This window comes from Vulpes lagopus, chromosome 19 (assembly GCF_018345385.1).
Source record: "Vulpes lagopus strain Blue_001 chromosome 19, ASM1834538v1, whole genome shotgun sequence".
Lineage (NCBI taxonomy): Eukaryota > Metazoa > Chordata > Mammalia > Carnivora > Canidae > Vulpes > Vulpes lagopus.
The window spans coordinates 1,783,786-1,800,080 of NC_054842.1; the positions used below are offsets into that span (position 1 = coordinate 1,783,786).

At 43.6% G+C, this 16,295-nt stretch overlaps 1 protein-coding gene across 9 annotated transcripts in view; it reads right to left on the bottom strand.

Moving 5' to 3' along the window:
• The window catches only part of NINL (ninein like), a 152,012-nt gene that overhangs the window by 10,520 nt on the left and 125,197 nt on the right, over positions 1–16,295 (bottom strand). For all 9 annotated transcript variants that reach the window (XM_041733987.1, XM_041733988.1, XM_041733986.1 and 6 more), the window contains 2 exons: positions 11,324–11,428; positions 9,738–9,804 (listed from right to left, as the gene is read on the bottom strand). In XM_041733987.1, the coding sequence (XP_041589921.1) occupies positions 9,738–9,804; positions 11,324–11,428 (172 nt within the window). The remainder of the gene's footprint in view (positions 1–9,737; positions 9,805–11,323; positions 11,429–16,295) is intronic.

Consider the following 16,295-nt stretch of genomic DNA (forward strand, 5'->3'; position numbering starts at 1 on the left):
ACCTGGCCCTAGATGGCCACAGCCAAGGATGGGAAACTTTGCTCCACTGGCTCAAGGAAATGAGACCCATCTGGACCGTGAGAGGTGGTTACATCATGAACATACAAACCACTGCTCTGAAGACCTTTCATATTTTTCTCATTTCTTTCATGGTTATTTCCAATTATTTTAAACTTTTTTTTTTTAAAGATTTTATTTATTTATTTTTTTTATTTGTTTGTGATAGTCAGCGAGAGATAGAGAGAAGCAGAGACACAGGTAGAGGGAGAAGCAGGCTCCATGCACTGGGAGCCCGACATGGGATTCGATCCCGGGTCTCCAGGATCGCGCCCTGGGCCAAAGGCGGCGCCAAACCGCTGCGCCACCCAGGGATCCCCTTATTTTAAACTTTTAAAGGAAAAAACCTAATTGAAGTGTATGAAGCTTCTCAAAGTCTTCTATGATCTTGTCCTTACACACATAAACATAGCTTCCGGCCAGGGGCACGGGCAGGTGATTAAGGTGTGTATTCCGCTTTCTCTGAGTGCGCTGGCGGGCAGATGGTGGACACACAGGGCATGCCCACTGGGTGGACAAGCCAACGGGCCCCCCCAGGCTCTCACGGGAAAATGCCAGGGACATTCAGTGTTTGTGGCCTGGCCTCCTCCGAACTGGTTTTCAGTGCCACCAGCACCGCACACACGCGCCACTGTCCCCGCACTGTGCTAACCACCATTTCATTATCATGTTTTTGAGGATTTGAGAAGCAGATGATGTAACCCTGAAAGTGTTTCAATGTGGATTATCTGTGCTTAGTGAGTCTACATGTTTTTCTCATGATCATTGTTCCTTCTCTCTCCGTGAACAGATTGTCCCCTCGTCCTGTCCTTAAAATCCCAGCAATGAGGGTAAAGAGGTGTTTTTAACACATCGTAAGTTCACAGCCATCGAGTCTGGGATGGAACTCTCTTGTGTTTATTACACTTTATTGTGGATTCTCAGTTTTGATACATGTTCACCTTGTTCTCCTTGATGTTATTCAGAGCCAGAAATGGAACTTCCCTTCAGTCCATTTTCTTGTGTATCTTAATATTTCGTCTTTGTTTGGAAAGAATTTTAGACTTATACACCAGGTGCAGGGCTGTTACAGAGAACACCTGTGCACCCGCACCCAGGTGCCCCAGCTGCAGCAGTTCCCCGCATGCTTTGTGGGGATGCACTCAGCAGGTGCATGTGCATGCACGTGTGTACACACACACAGACACAAGGCGCTTTTCTGAGCCATGGCCCTGCACTATGTGTTTCCTAAGGAGGTGAGTGTTCTCACATGACTGTCATGTAGGTCTGGCTTCAGGACACCATGCCACCCGCATCCCAGTTTTGTCAACCAGCCCAGGCATGACCCCTGGAGCACCCCTTCTGCCCCTCAGGCAGTGCCTCAATCTGGCAGGCTCTTAGCCTCCTTAAACCTGGGATGCTTCCGCAGGCTTCGTCTCGTAGGACACTGAACATCTTGACAGACACAGCCCCACCCCACCTCCCCCCACCAGCAGTTCCTCATCTGGGGCCGGACTGCTATTCCCTGTGCTTCGGCTCAGGCGCCACCGTATGCCCCTTAGGTATCCCACCGAGGGTGTGGAGTGCCCTCTGTCTCTCCGTGTCTGTGTCCATCACCTTCTTAATTCTAACTTGTACTCATCTGGGTTTTAGTGCAGAAGACAAAATGAGATGCTAGCAGTCATCTGGTCACATGTTAAAACAAATGGATGTCTGTGCTACTGGGCCACCTGTGAATCTGAGCAGGCCTCAAGGCCCAGGGTCCAGCTGATAAGCAGCATAAGGAAAAGAAGAGCAGACTGAACAACAGTATCCAGAAACAGTTGGACAGATCCAGAATGTGGGATGGCCAGGTCTCTCCAAAGACACAGCCTTGTGGGGTGGATCAGGGCTTCCAGGTTGTAAAGACTGGAGACACATGGAGGCAGGTAGGCCATATCTTCCAAAGATGGCCTTGATGGATCTCTCATCCCATATCGCCTTCCTGGGCACTCACTCACCCGGAGGAGCCGATGTCTCTGCCTGTCCTCGCGGGATCCGAGCAAGGGTGGCACAGAATGGATTCTGAGAGCAGAAGCCTTGTGCCTGCCATGTGGTCCTCCTGTGCCCCCTTGGGACACTCCGTCCAGGAGCCAAGCCCCAAGGGGAGAAGCCCCCAGAGGACCTCAGCCCCAGCCTCTGGGTCACCAGCTGCCAATCTTCCCAGCCCCAGTGACATGGAGCAGAGGCGGGCCACCTGTCCCCATACCCTATCTGAACCCCTGACCTGTGAGGTTCTGTGAGGGCAACAGAGTGGCTGTTTCCTGTCACCAGAAGAGCATCGATAGCTCAATGAGCCACCCTCAACTGTATCGTAGTTCCAAAAAATTTACCATATAAGACATTTCTGAATAGAGGGATGTAAATATGGTTGGAATACTGGATAGTGTCAGATAATTAAGTTTCTTAGGTGTTACGGTAGCACTGTGGTTAGGTAGAAGATGCTGGTGAACTATTTAGAAGCACAGTCTCACTTATCTGTCACTTACTTTCAAATGGGCTTGAAAACACACACAGACACACAGTACAGGGAGCTACAAAGACAGGCATAAACTAACCAAAGTACGTACAGTATTAATACCAACGATCTAACTAAGGTTGTAGTATGATGGCTGACGAGTGTGGGTTATGTCAACTTTTCTATGTGTGTAAAGCTTTTTATATTAAAAAGCGGAGAGAAAGAAAACAAATGGATACCTAGAATGCCTTACAAGTGTGTCCTAGAAATCAGCCCAAAAGGAAAAGGGATGACCCAGGAAAGCCCCTGATGGGTCGTTTCACAGGAAGTTGGTCTGCAGGCAAACGCAGTCTGAACTTTTCATCTTCAATCAGCCCAGGAAGGACCCTCATGAGGGAGAAGGTCCAAGCAAGACCAGCATGCACTCTCCACAGAGGCAGACACCCAGAGCCAGGCCAGATGGTCCCCGCAGCAGAATCCCTCTGGGGCCTGTGTGACAGAGGCGGCACCGGGAGAGAAGAGCCGCGGGACTCCCCTTGGGGCCAGCGCGGGGCTGAGAAGCCAGACATGGCAGGTGCCCCCAACACGGCCCACCCCGAGAACGGGGCCTGCATTTGGTAAGGTGGCAGGACAGGAGAGACGAACACCCACTGTATCTCTGCATCCTAACGGTGAGCATACAGAACCCGAGTCAGAAACATAATACTAGTTCTGGCCTCTGGTCTCCCCATTAAGAAAAAGGCCAGGTAAAGCTGAAGTTAGCCTCTCTCTAGAATTCATCAGAGAACTGCTGTCACAGGGCAAACCCACACCCTGGAAACTGGTTCAAAGCCCACTGGGAGCAGGGGCCAGAGCCTGAACTGGGGGGGGGGGGGTGAGGAGGGTGGGGCGTGCCCCCTAAGGATGAAGGCCAGAGCTGTACCCGGCTGGCCGGCTGATGGGTTAGCAAGTGATGGTCTCAGGGGAGCCCCCAACGTTCCTGAGACACACCAGGTGCTTGCCCTTAACATCAGAGAAAATCCCCTCAGGCCTCTAGCAGGTGGGACTAAGGAATTGCTCTGGACTGAACTGTGACCCCTCCAAATTCCTATGCTGAAGCCCTAAGCCTCCAGTAGGGCTGTGTTTGGAGATGAGGCTTTCAGGAGCTAATGAGGGTTCAGTGAGCTTCCCTGGGGAGGGCCCTAACCTGACAGGACTGTAACCTTCTGAGAAGCAGAGCACCATCTCTCCCTCTGTGTGGCCCCGGGGGAAGGGTCAGGTGAGGACGCAGCAAGCAAGGAGCTGTCTGCGAGTCAGGAAGATGGGAGAGCCAGCCAGCACCTAGTCCTGGCCTCTGGCCTCCAGAACTGCAACACAATGCATTCCTGTTAAGTCCCCCAGCCAACCACGTTTTGTTACGGCACTGAGGAGACAAACACAGTGGCCATTCTGAAGGACACTCAACATAATGTTGTGTCAACATCAATAGCTTGGTTATGATATGTGTTATAGGCTGATTCCTGTCCACCCAAGTCATATATTGAAGTTCGCACTCCCATTATCTCAGAATATGACTTTATTTAGACACAGGGTCTTTAAATAGGTGATTAATAGAAAATGACGTCCTATGAGTGGGCTCTAATCTAACATGATAGTGTCCAATTAAGAAGAGATTAGAACACAGACTTGTAAAAATAAAAAAAACACAGATGTGTAAGAGGGAAGGCCATGTGAGGACACAGGAAGATGGCCATCTAAAGACAGGCTCAAGAAATTAACCTGCCAACCCTTGACCTTATACCTCTAACCCCAAGAACTGTAAGAAAATAAATTTCTGTTGTGTAGGCCACTCAGATTGTGGTATTTTGTTATGTCAGCTCTAGTGAACTAATACAGATATTACACTGCAGTTTTATGAAGTGTTACCAGTAGAGGATCCAAAGTCTTTGGGATACAGTAAAGAAGGAAAATTATGGCAATACAGGCCCACCTCAAGAAACAAGAAAACCTCAAATACAAAATCTAACCTTATAGCTAAAAGAACTAGAAAAAGAACAAACAAAACCTAAAACCAATAGAAGGAAGGAAATAATCAAGATTAGAACAAAAATAAATTATGTAGAAACTAAACAAACAAAAAACCAGTAGAACAGATCAGTGAAACCAGGAGCTGGTTCTTTGAAAAATTAATAAATTTGATAAGCTCCTGGCTAGACTAATCAAAAAGAAAAGAGAAAGGACCCAAATACATAAAATCACAAATGAGAGGAGAGATGACAATACAATTATGAAAGAATGTTATGAAAAAAAAAAAATGAAAGAATGTTATGAAAAACTCTATGCTAACAAATTGGACAGCCCAGAAGAAATGGATAAATTCCTAGAAACATATAAACTACCAAAACTGAAACAGGAAGCAACAGAAAATTTGAACAGACTGATAACCAGCAAAGAAACTGAGTTAGTAATCAAAAATCTCCCAACAAACAAAAGTCCAGAACCAGATGGCTTCACAGGTAAATTCTACCAAACATTTGAAGAAGAGTTAATACCCATTCTCCTCAAACTATTCCAGAAAGTAAAAAAGGAAGGAAAATTTCTAAATTCATTCTATGAGGCCAGTATTACCTTGATACCAAAACCAGATAAAGACGCCACCAAAAAAGAGAACTATAGGCCTGTTTCTCTGATGAACACAAATGCAAAAATCCTCAACAAAATACTAGCAAACTGAACCCAATAATACAGTAAAAAATCATTCACCACAATCAAGTGGGATTTATTTCTGGGTTGCAAGGTGGTTCAAAATTTGCAAACCAATCTACGTAACACATTGCATTAATATAAGAAAGGATAAGAACCACATGATCATTTTATTTTAATTTTTTAAAAGATTTTATTTATTTATTCATGAGAGAGAGAGAGAAAGAGAGAGACGCAGAGACATAGGCAGAGGGAGAAGCAGGTTCCATGTAGGGAGCCCGATGTGGGACTCAATCCTGGGACTCCAGGATCATGCCCTGAGCTGAAGGCAGGCACTGAACAGCTGAGCCACCCAGGCATCCCCCACATGATCATTTTAATAGATACAGAAAAAGCATTTGACAAATTGCAACACCCATTCATGATTAAAAACCCTCAACAAAGTAGGTTTACAGGGAACATACCCCAACATAATAAAGGCCATAGATGAAAAACCCACAGCTAGCATCATCCTCAATGAGGAAAACTGAGAGCTTTTTCCCTAAGGTCAGGACCAAGATAGGGATGTCCACTCTTACCAGTGTCATTCAACATAGCACTAGAATTCCTAGCCATAGAAATCAGACAAGAAAGGGCACCTGAGTGGCTCAATCGGTTAAGCATCCGCCTTTGGCTCAGATCACAAGCCCAGGGTCCTGAGATGGAGGCCCACATCAGGCTTCCTGCTCAGCAGGGAATCTGGTTCTCCCTTCTGTGCATGCTCACTCACTCTCTCGCACTCTCTCTCTCTCAAATAAATAAATGAATAAATAAAATCTTTTTTAAAAAAGTCAAGAAAAAGAAATGAAAGATATCTTAATTGGCAAGGAAGAGGTAAAACTTTCATTATTTGTAGATAACATGATACTATATATGGAAACCCTAAAAGATTCTACCAAAAACTGCTAGAACTGATAAATGAATTCAGGAAAGTTGAAGGATACAAAACCAACATTCAGAAATCTGTTGCATTTCTATACATTAATAATGAAGCAGCAGAAAGAGACATTAAGGAATCATCCCATTCATAATTACACCAAAAAAAAAAAAATAAGACCCCTAGGAATAAACCCAACCAAAGAAGTAAAAGACCTGTATCTGAAAACTATAAAACACTGATGAAAAAAAACTGAAGATGACAAAGAAATGGAGACATTCCATGGTCACGGATCGGAAGAACAAATACTATTAAAAATGTCTATATTGCCCAAAGCAATCTGTCGATCCCTATCAAAATACCAACAGCATTTTTTAATAAGAAAATACCAACCCTAAAATTTGTATGGAATCACAAAAGACCTTGAATAGCCAAAGTAACTTTGAAAAAGAATAGCTGGAAATAAGGCGACCAGGTGGCTCAGCAGTTTGGCGCCACCTTCAGCCCAGGGCGTGATCCTGGAGACCCAGGATAGAGTCCTGCGTCATGCTTCCTGCATGGAGCCTGTGCCTCTGCCTCTCTCTGTGTGTGTCTCTATGAATAAATAAATAAAATCTTAAAAAAAAGCTGGAAATATCACAATTCAAGACTCCAAGTTATATTACAAAGCTGTAGTAATCAAAACACTATAGTATTGGTACAAAAATAGACACGTAGATCAATGGGACAGAATAGAAAACCCAGAAATAAACCCACAACTATATGGTCAATTAATTTCCCACAAAGCAGGAAAGAATATCCAATGGGAAAAAGTCTCTTTAACAAACGGCATTGGGAAAACTGGACAGCTACATGCAAAAGAATGAAACTGGACCACTTTCTTTCACCATACACAAAATTTTACTCAAAATGGATTAAGACCTAAATGTGAAACCTGAAGCCACAAAAGTCCTAGAGGAGAGCACAAGCAGTAATGTTTCTGACATTGGCTATAGTAACTTCTTTCTAGATAGGTCTCCTGAGGCATGGAAATATATGCAAAAATAAACTACTGGGATTACATCCAAATAAACAGCTTCTGCAGAGTGAAGGAAACGGTCAACAAAACTAAAATGCAGCCTATGGAATGGGAGAAGATATCTGCAAATCACATATCAGATAAAAGGTTAGTATTCAAAATATAAAGAACTTATAAAACTCAACACTCAAAAAACCAGATATTCCAATTTAAAAATGGCAGACCACATGAATAGACATTTTTCTAAAGAAGACATCTAGGTGGCTGACACATGAAAAAAAAACACTCATCATCAGGGAAATACAAATCAAAACTATGAGATACCACCTCACACCTGTCAGAATAGCTAAAATCAAAACACAAGGAACAAGTGTGGCGATGATATGGGGAAAGGGGTACTCCTCATGCACTGTTGGTGAGGATGCACATTCTTCCAAAATTTTTTGGAGGTTCTTTAAAAAGTTAAAAATAGAACTACTCTATGATCCAGTAGTCACCCTACTAGGTATTTACCCACAGAATACAAAAATACTAATCCAAAGGCATACATACACCCCAATGTTTATAGCGGCATTATCTACAATAGCTACATTATGGAAACCGTTCAAGTGTCCATCAACTGATGAATGGATAAAGAAGATGTGAGATATAAATAAAATATTGTTTGGTCATAAAAAAGAAAGAAATCTTGCCATTTGCAATGACATGGATGGAGCTAGAAAGTATAATGCTAAGCAAAATAACTCAATCAGAGAAAGACAAATACCATATGATTTCACTCTTATGTGGAATTTAAAAAATAAATGAGTATTGGGGGAAAAAAGAGAGGTGCAAATCTAGAAGCTCTCAACTACAGAGAGTAAACCCATGGCTACCAGAGGGAAGGTGGGTGGGGGGATGGAAATAGGCAATGGGGACTAAGGATTTCCCTTGTCGTGATGAACACCGGGTAATGTATGGAAGTACAATCACTATACTGTGCACCTGAAACTAATATAGTACTGTGTGTTAACTAAGTGAAATTAAAGTTAAAATAAAAACTTAAAAAAAAAAAATGTTACCATTGCAGGAAACTGGTCAAAGCATTTAAAGAATTACTCTATATTTCTTACAACTATATGAGTCTCCAACAATCAATAACATATCAATTAAAAAAAGAATTTAAAAGAAACAAGAATGATGTATCATCCCAGCTTGTGTGTTTTCTTCTTAATAATTCATCCAAAAGCCAGTAAATGAGACTAAGTATGAAAAGCATCTGTATATGGGGGCAAAGAGAGGAACAGTGTGGGGTTAGTGCTGAAACAGAGCGAGAAGGGTGTTTCTGCATGGGGTAAAGGGAGATTAATCAACAGTAAGTAGATATCCTGAAGATAGAAACCAGACTTCTCACTGCTGGAGATATGAGTTACAAACATGGAAGAGGAAGAGTTACAAAACTAGGATCATCTTTATTATATTAGGTGGGAATTGCATACATGGGGTTTGAATTCATGATTTTCAGTAGAGAGATACATAAATAAATATTAATGAAACCATATGCATGTCAGTGTGTATGTATAACAACATATACTTAGCTCTATCCACTGACTGTGCCAGGAAGTTGATGCCCCAGTAGCAGTGGGCACTCCTGGTGCTCAGGTCTTGGCCTCTAAACACCATTCTATATTAAAGGTGACCAGGGGCTCCTTGGGGAAGTAGCTGATTACAGGACTGAGGCAGGGAAAGTATTAGATGAACCTGGAATATCTGGGATACCAGAAAGTAAGGGAAGTGCTCAAAAAATGATCAGGATCTGATCTAGAGGACCAAGAAACCACTGTGAAGGGACTCTCATTGGCCAACTCTGGGACAATTTGAGCACAAGAATAAATACTGATGGTAATGTATTAACCCACTGAATAAAACAGGAACTTAGGTTAGTAACATGATGATGGAATGAATAAATAAGTGAACAGAAGAGAAAGCTCTTCTTTACACTAGAATACCAATAAATATAAAAGGAATGGTGAGATTAGTTACCAGCTGCTACCATTACAGCAAGAAACAAAGGACGCTAAAACAAGGAGATAAGAGTTCAACAGGAAACAGGGTATTTACCTAATGCCAAAGGATCTACCCACACAATACTCACCAGTTACAAAGGGAAAAGTAACCTTATTGTGGAGAAGCCTAGTCAGCACCACCTAACCAGGAATCCAAGCCAGCATCACTAGGAATGGGACAAATCATGCCCAAGAGGCATTATCTAAAGGGAACAAAGCTAACTGGGGGCCTTCCTACAAAATAACTGCTTGTAATCTTCAAAACTGCCTAGTCCTAAAAACCAAGGACTGACTGAAGGGGCGATGTGATTCTGAAGGTGAGGGGACAGGTAGCAAAGCTCAGTGGGGTGCGGGCTCAGACAGCACTTCTGCATTCACGTTAATGTCCTGACTCTGAGCCAGGGAAGGGGCTGATGGACTGGCAACTCACTCTCAGATCTTTCAGGAAAATGTTCTGTCCTTCCTTTTTGTAAGTTTGACACTATTTCAAAATAATGAAAAAAGGAGGGCGGTGTTAGCATCATGCAGGTATCAATACCTGACCTGTTTGTTGAGTTCTACTTCAGAGCAGGTCTTTTCCTTGTCTCTCCTTAAAACCTCGATTTCCTTCCTGTTGAAGAAGCAAAATTTACAGCATCACTGACCAGCCAGTTTCTTTTTCCCTATCATTGCCCTCATAACAGTAGTGGCTCGGGTTTGCAGCCACAGAACAGATTCTCACTCCTGCCCCTGGGAGCCCAGAGCCACCACTCTGTCACTGTTCTCCACTGCTGCTTCCTACCCTGTTGGGCCCCCAACTCTGAGAACCAGAGGAACACACAGTAAGAACCTCCATGGCGGGATCCCTGGGTGGCGCAGCGGTTTGGCGCCTGCCTTTGGCCCAGGGCGCGATCCTGGAGACCCGGGATCGAATCCCACGTCAGGCTCCCGGTGCATGGAGCCTGCTTCTCCCTCTGCCTGTATCTCTGCCTCTCTCTCTCTCTGTGTGACTATCATAAATAAATAAAAATTAAAAAAAAAAAAAAAAGAACCTCCATGGCATTTCTCAGCTACACACAGCAATATCTCTCTAGCAAAACATGTGATGACTTACACCGAGCAGCATAAATAGGATACAGCAGCCTTGTCTGGGGCTACAGTTGGGGTCTCTTATAAAATGGGTCCTGCCAGCAAACTAAGGAAACAATGGTTTCTAGAGGGGAAAAAACCTTTTAGATTTCAGAACTGCTGTAATGGAATAGCAATCACTTGTTGACCACCTGCCCTGGATGTCATGTTTTAATCATCTTGAACTTCATAGCTGAAAAAAAAAAAAAAAGGTCAACCAACTGTTCTTGGCTAAGACTATGGTAGTGAGGGATCCCTGGGTGGTGCAGCGGTTTAGCGCCTGCCTTTGGCCCAGGGCGCGATCCTGGAGACCCGGGATCAAATCCCACGTCGGGCTCCCGGTGCATGGAGCCTGCTTCTCCCTCTGCCTATGTCTCTGCCTCTCTCTCTCTCTCTCTATCATAAATAAATAAAAATTAAAAAAAAAAAAAAAAGACTATGGTAGTGAAAGCAGAAAGCCCCTCCCCTTCCACACACACAGTCTCTCCTGCCTCAGTGCTCAGGCTCCCACCGCTCTCCCCAACCCCTTCCCCTAACCCACTGAAATCCATGGGCTAGAAACCAAGTGGAACCAATGATCAGGATATAAAGAAGCAGATTCCAGAAAGGCTCCGGAAGCATCCCTTACTGCTTCAGAAATACCACCCCATGGCATGATGTGGAGCAGCTCCGTAGGGGAAGAAAAGTGCTTATTCAGACTTGAGAGAGAAGTAGCCCAAGCTGGAGCAGCTCATCGTGGTGTTTATCTGCTGCAGCACATACATGCTCTACGTCATACTTAGGAGCCCTGGAAGGAAGGTGGCTGCCTACGTCTGGAAGGGGATCCAAGCTCTCCCCTGCCTGTCAGGGCTGGTGGGTCAGAGGTCAGCATGGCTCACCTCTTTGTGATTTTCTGGAACACAGAGTGGATTTGTCAACACTCCCTGCTTTCCACGGCAATACCTTCGAAGCTCACTGTACAAAGATCAAAAGGTGCTATAGACTGGGAGTTCAGGTAGGAATCACTGAGCTGGGGTCCTTACCTCTGTGCATCCTTTGTCCTTTCTGCAGCTTCAAGCTCTTGCTGAATCTTTCGCAGCTCATTTTTCAGCCATGAGTTTTCTTCAGAAAGTCTATCCAACTCGATTCTGTGTGAAAAATTGAAAAAAAGAAGTAACAGTGGGGACTCCGGGAGCCACTGTACTTGAGGTGGGTCCCTCAATAGGAAAGAGCAAGCATGAAAAAAAAAAAAAAAAAAGAAAGAGCAAGCATGAACAGTGACTACTGCCACCATATGCAGTTCATGTGAGTCTGGGCTTGCAGGTAAAGTCACGGTGATCCTGCATTATCCTTGGGTAGCACAGGGCACACTGTTCCTTTTTCTTTATGCACTGCTAACATGCTATGGTTTCTACCTCCCAAGCCACAAGCTACAGAACATAAAGCTTTTTTAGCTTCTAAAACAGTCACACAATCAACAACTCATTCATGTAGTCAGCACCTCGGTTCTGTCTGCTATATGTTGACAGCTGAACCTGTTACCACATCTTACAACCACTCACTCAAATGAGTGCTCGCTCATGGTTGGCATCACACACAATTCTGGCTGTGGGTCCTCAGGTTACTGCAGAGGAGACTCATCCCCCCACCCCTTGCCCTTACCCCCCAGAGAACTCTAGCATAGAGCTAAGAACACAAGGCATCAGAAGACCAAAACACATTTTCCTCTTGAATGAGAGCCACCTGTGTTGTACACTCTAAGGTCAGCACTGAGGAGGAAAAAACTGGGGAGATGCCCCCATCAGTGTGGAGAGAGACACCTGATGGGTGGTGGGTCCCTCAATAGGAAAGAGCAAGCATGAACAGTGACTACAGGTACCAAGTTGCCTGGAGCCACCTTTGCTTTCCAATAACTTAGCAAGCTCTCCACTTATCTAACTCCACTGACATATAACTGATGAGCAATTTGCCAGTAAAGATCACCAATGAGACAGCCTAAAACCCATGCTTGCTGAGAAATTTATTTTTTAGATTTTATTTATTTGAGAGAGAGTGAGCGAGCACGAGTGAGGGAGGGGCAGAGGGAGAGGGAGAAACACACTCTCCACTGAGCATGGAGCCTGACGCAGGGCTCAATCCCAGGACACTGAAATCATGACCTGAGCTGAAGGCAGACGCTTAACCAAGCCATCCAGGTACCCCCAGAGAAATTTATTATTAATAGATGCTAGTCTGACTGACACTTATTCCCCCTTAAAGTACCCTATCTGGCATTAGCTTCTATTTTTTTCAATCTAAAAAAACTCAAAGCCACACGATCTTGTTATGTCTATTTAATGTAATATGCTTGAAATACCAAGCATAAGTGTCTTCTTCATAGGAGCATAAATATAACTTCATTATATCCCACAAGGAACCAAAGAGAATAGTAAAGAGAAGTCATTGGAATTTTTAAAGCAGCAAAGATTTCGAGCAGAGGAGTGAAACAAATGAGGTGTTTGGAAACTGCCACTCTGGCTCCAGTAGAAAACAAACTGATTCGGTGCAGTTGTGTGTATTGGGGCAGAGGGAGGGGGTTCCCACTTCCAGCTTCCTGGACCTTAGATAAGTTGACAGGGGTCCCACCCCACCAAGCAACCAGAGCTGTATGAGGCTCATTATACAATGGGAGATTGTCCTCATAGAAGGTAATGGAAACCTCTAAGGGCCCCCTAACAAAACAAAAAACTAGAAGCTGAAGCCCCACCTGTGAGCATTAAGCCACACAAAGACAGGGTTACCCCGAGGCCAATGCCTATGTCAGCACTGCCATCAGCAGCGTGGGAAAACCACACTGTGGACACCTATATAAAGCCAGTGCCCTAGAAAGAGGTTAAAGTGGTCTCAGATTAGTAGGCTCCCAATTCTCGGCAAAAGCAGTATCCACCTTTTCTTCAGAAAGCATCCTCTACTACAACTCCTGAGATTCCCAGAGATTAGCATCATGTAAACATGAGCTCACAACCAAAGATCACCACAACATACACGGAAAAAAACCACCTCTGAGGGGCAGCAGAAGAAAAACAGCAGAATTAGATCCCATGGGAACCTCAGATATTGGAATTATCAGACACAAACTAAGGATAAAATTGTAAAATGTTTATATAAATAAAGATGAAAACAAAAAAATAAACAAGCAACAAGAAACTATCAAAAATAATCAGACCAAATGAGAAAACAGTATATTTGGAAATGAAAAGGGAAAAAAAATAAAAAGGCAATGTCAAAATAAAACCTCACTGAATGGGTTAAATGACAGATTTAGACAGAGCTGAAGGAAGAATTACTGACCTGGAACACAGAGGTAGGAAAAAAAGCACCCAGAATGTGACAAGAGAGAAAACAAGATAAAAGATATGGAAGAGAAGAAATGGAGGAAGAGTGAAAAGATCAAATATCATATCTAATTATAGAGTGAGAGGAGAAGCAACATCTTAAAAATAATGGCTGAGAATTTTTCATAAGACAAATTCAATGGGTACAATCTTTTTTTTTTTTTTTAATTCTTGAGGACACACAGAGAGAGAGGCAGAGACACAGGCAGAGGGAGAAGCAGGCTCCATGCAGGGAGCCCAACACGAGACTCGATCCTGGGTCTCCAGGATCACACCCTGGGCCAAAGACGGTGCCAAACCGCTGAGCCACTGGGGCTGCCCTTTCTTTTTCTTTAAAGATTTTATTTATTTGTTCATGAGACACACAGAGAGAGAGAGGCAGAGACACAGGGAGAGGGAGAAGCAGGCTCCTTGCAGGGAGAGGAGCCTGATGCAGGACTTGATCCCAGGATCCAGGTGCCCTGGGTACGATGTTTTTCTAAGTAGGATGAGTAGAAAGAAAACCACACCTATGCCTTATGACCTGACAATTCCATTCTTAGGTACAGTCCAATGTAAATGCTCCAAAAGACATGGATAAGAACTTTCTGAGCAGTATGATTTGTGATGACCCAAACTAAACACTACTCAAAGGCCCATCCACAAGTGAATGAGGAAACTGTGGCATATTCACACAACAGAACACTCCACAGCAATGAACCATGAGTGATCCTGAATCACCCAGGTGGGCCCAATGTAAACACAGGGTCCTTAAGTGGGGAAGAGGGAGGGAGGAGAGTGGGTGTCAGAGTGACGTGATGTCAGGGGGACCTTGATCAGTCCTCACTGGCTTTAAAGATGGAAGGGGGCCAGAAACAAGGAATGCAAGCAGCCCACAGAGGCTGGAGAAGGCAACAATAGCAATTCTCCTCTAGAGCCACCAAAAAGGAAGGCAACCCTGCCAACATTTTAATTTTAGTCCAGTCATAATCATTCCAGACTTCTAAAGTCCAAAATTGTAAAATCATAATTGTGCTGTTTTAAGTACTAGTGGTAGTTACAGCAGCAATAGGAAACTAATACACATACAGAGCAACAACTAGACAAAGTAGACTAGCCAATGTCAATAGTGGAATCTTTTTTTTTTTTTTTTTAAGATTTGAGAGACAGGGAGAGTATGTGTGGCAAGTGGAAGGAGAGATAGAGGGAGAGAGAACCCTCAGGCTCCCTGAGGAGCATGGAGCCAGACACGGTGCTTGATCCCAGGACCCCGAGATCATGATCTGAGCCAAAACCAAGAGTCAGACACTTACCTGACTGAGCCACCCAGGCGCCCCAACAGTGGACTCTTGAAGATACTGAATATGTCCAAAGAGCAGAGAACCACTCTTTAATCTAGATTTCTGTTCCTAAGAACACTGTATCTTTTAAAACTGAAGGAAATTTTGAGACATTTTCAGATAAAAACTGAGGGAGTTTATTCCAAAGAGAGTTTCACTGAAGGAACTTCTAAAGACTACACGTCAGAAAGAAAGAAAATGGTCCTATAAAGAAGGCATGAGCTACAAGAAATAATCTAATCAAGGGGAAAATAAGACATCCACATTTAGGGTTATTCTGTGAAGCACCTGGTCTGGATTCTTCAAAAACAATGTCCAAATTCCTAGAAACACACAACCCAACAAAACTGGCTCATGAAGAACTAAAAAATCTGATCATACCTGTGACTAGTATGGAGATTGAATGAGTTAAACAACTCCTAACAGAAAAGCCCAGGAGCAGATGGCTTTCCTGGTGAATGCTACTAAACATTTTATTTTTAAAGATTGATTGATTTGAGAAAGAAAAAGAGAGAAAGCATATTCATGTGAGCCTGGCGGTGGAGGGGGTGTTGTGCAGGAGTAGAGGAAGAAACAGTCTTAAGCAGACTCCCCACTGAGCATGGAGCCCAACATGGGGCTTGATCCCACAACCCTGAGATCATGACCTGAGCTGAAACCTAGAGAGTTGGATGCTCAATCAACTGTGCTACCCAAGTGAATCACCCAGGTGGGCCCTACCAAACATTTAAAGAGCAAATACTAACCCTTCTCAAACTCTTACAGGAAAACTATAGACAATATCCTTTACCAATATTGATGCTAAAATTCTTACAAAATACTAGCAATAATTATTATTCAGTAGGTACATAATTTCTGCTTGCAGTGAAGAGAAAGTTTTAGAAGTAGAAAGTGGTGATGGTTACATGTTGTGCATGTTAAATGCCACTAAATTATGGGGTTAAAATGGTCAGTTTTACATTTTGTATACTTTGCCTTGATAACAAGAAAAGTCTATCTATTGACAGAGAAACTAATTTAAAAAGACTGATAACAGGGGCTCCTGGGTGGCTCAGCCAGTTAATCTTTGGCTCAGGTCATGATCTCAGGGCCCTGGAATGGAGCCCCGAGTCCTGCTCCCTGCTCTCTGGGGAATCTGCTTCTCCCTCTCCTTCTGCCCCTCCTACTTGTGCACCCCTTGCTCTGCTCTCCCTCTCAAATAAATAAAATCTTTTTTAAAAAATAAAAACTAGACTGATACACTCAAAGGATATTAAATGCATAACATGATTCTTGATTAGATTCAGGGTGCATGAGTAATCTATAAAGAAGATTATACTGAA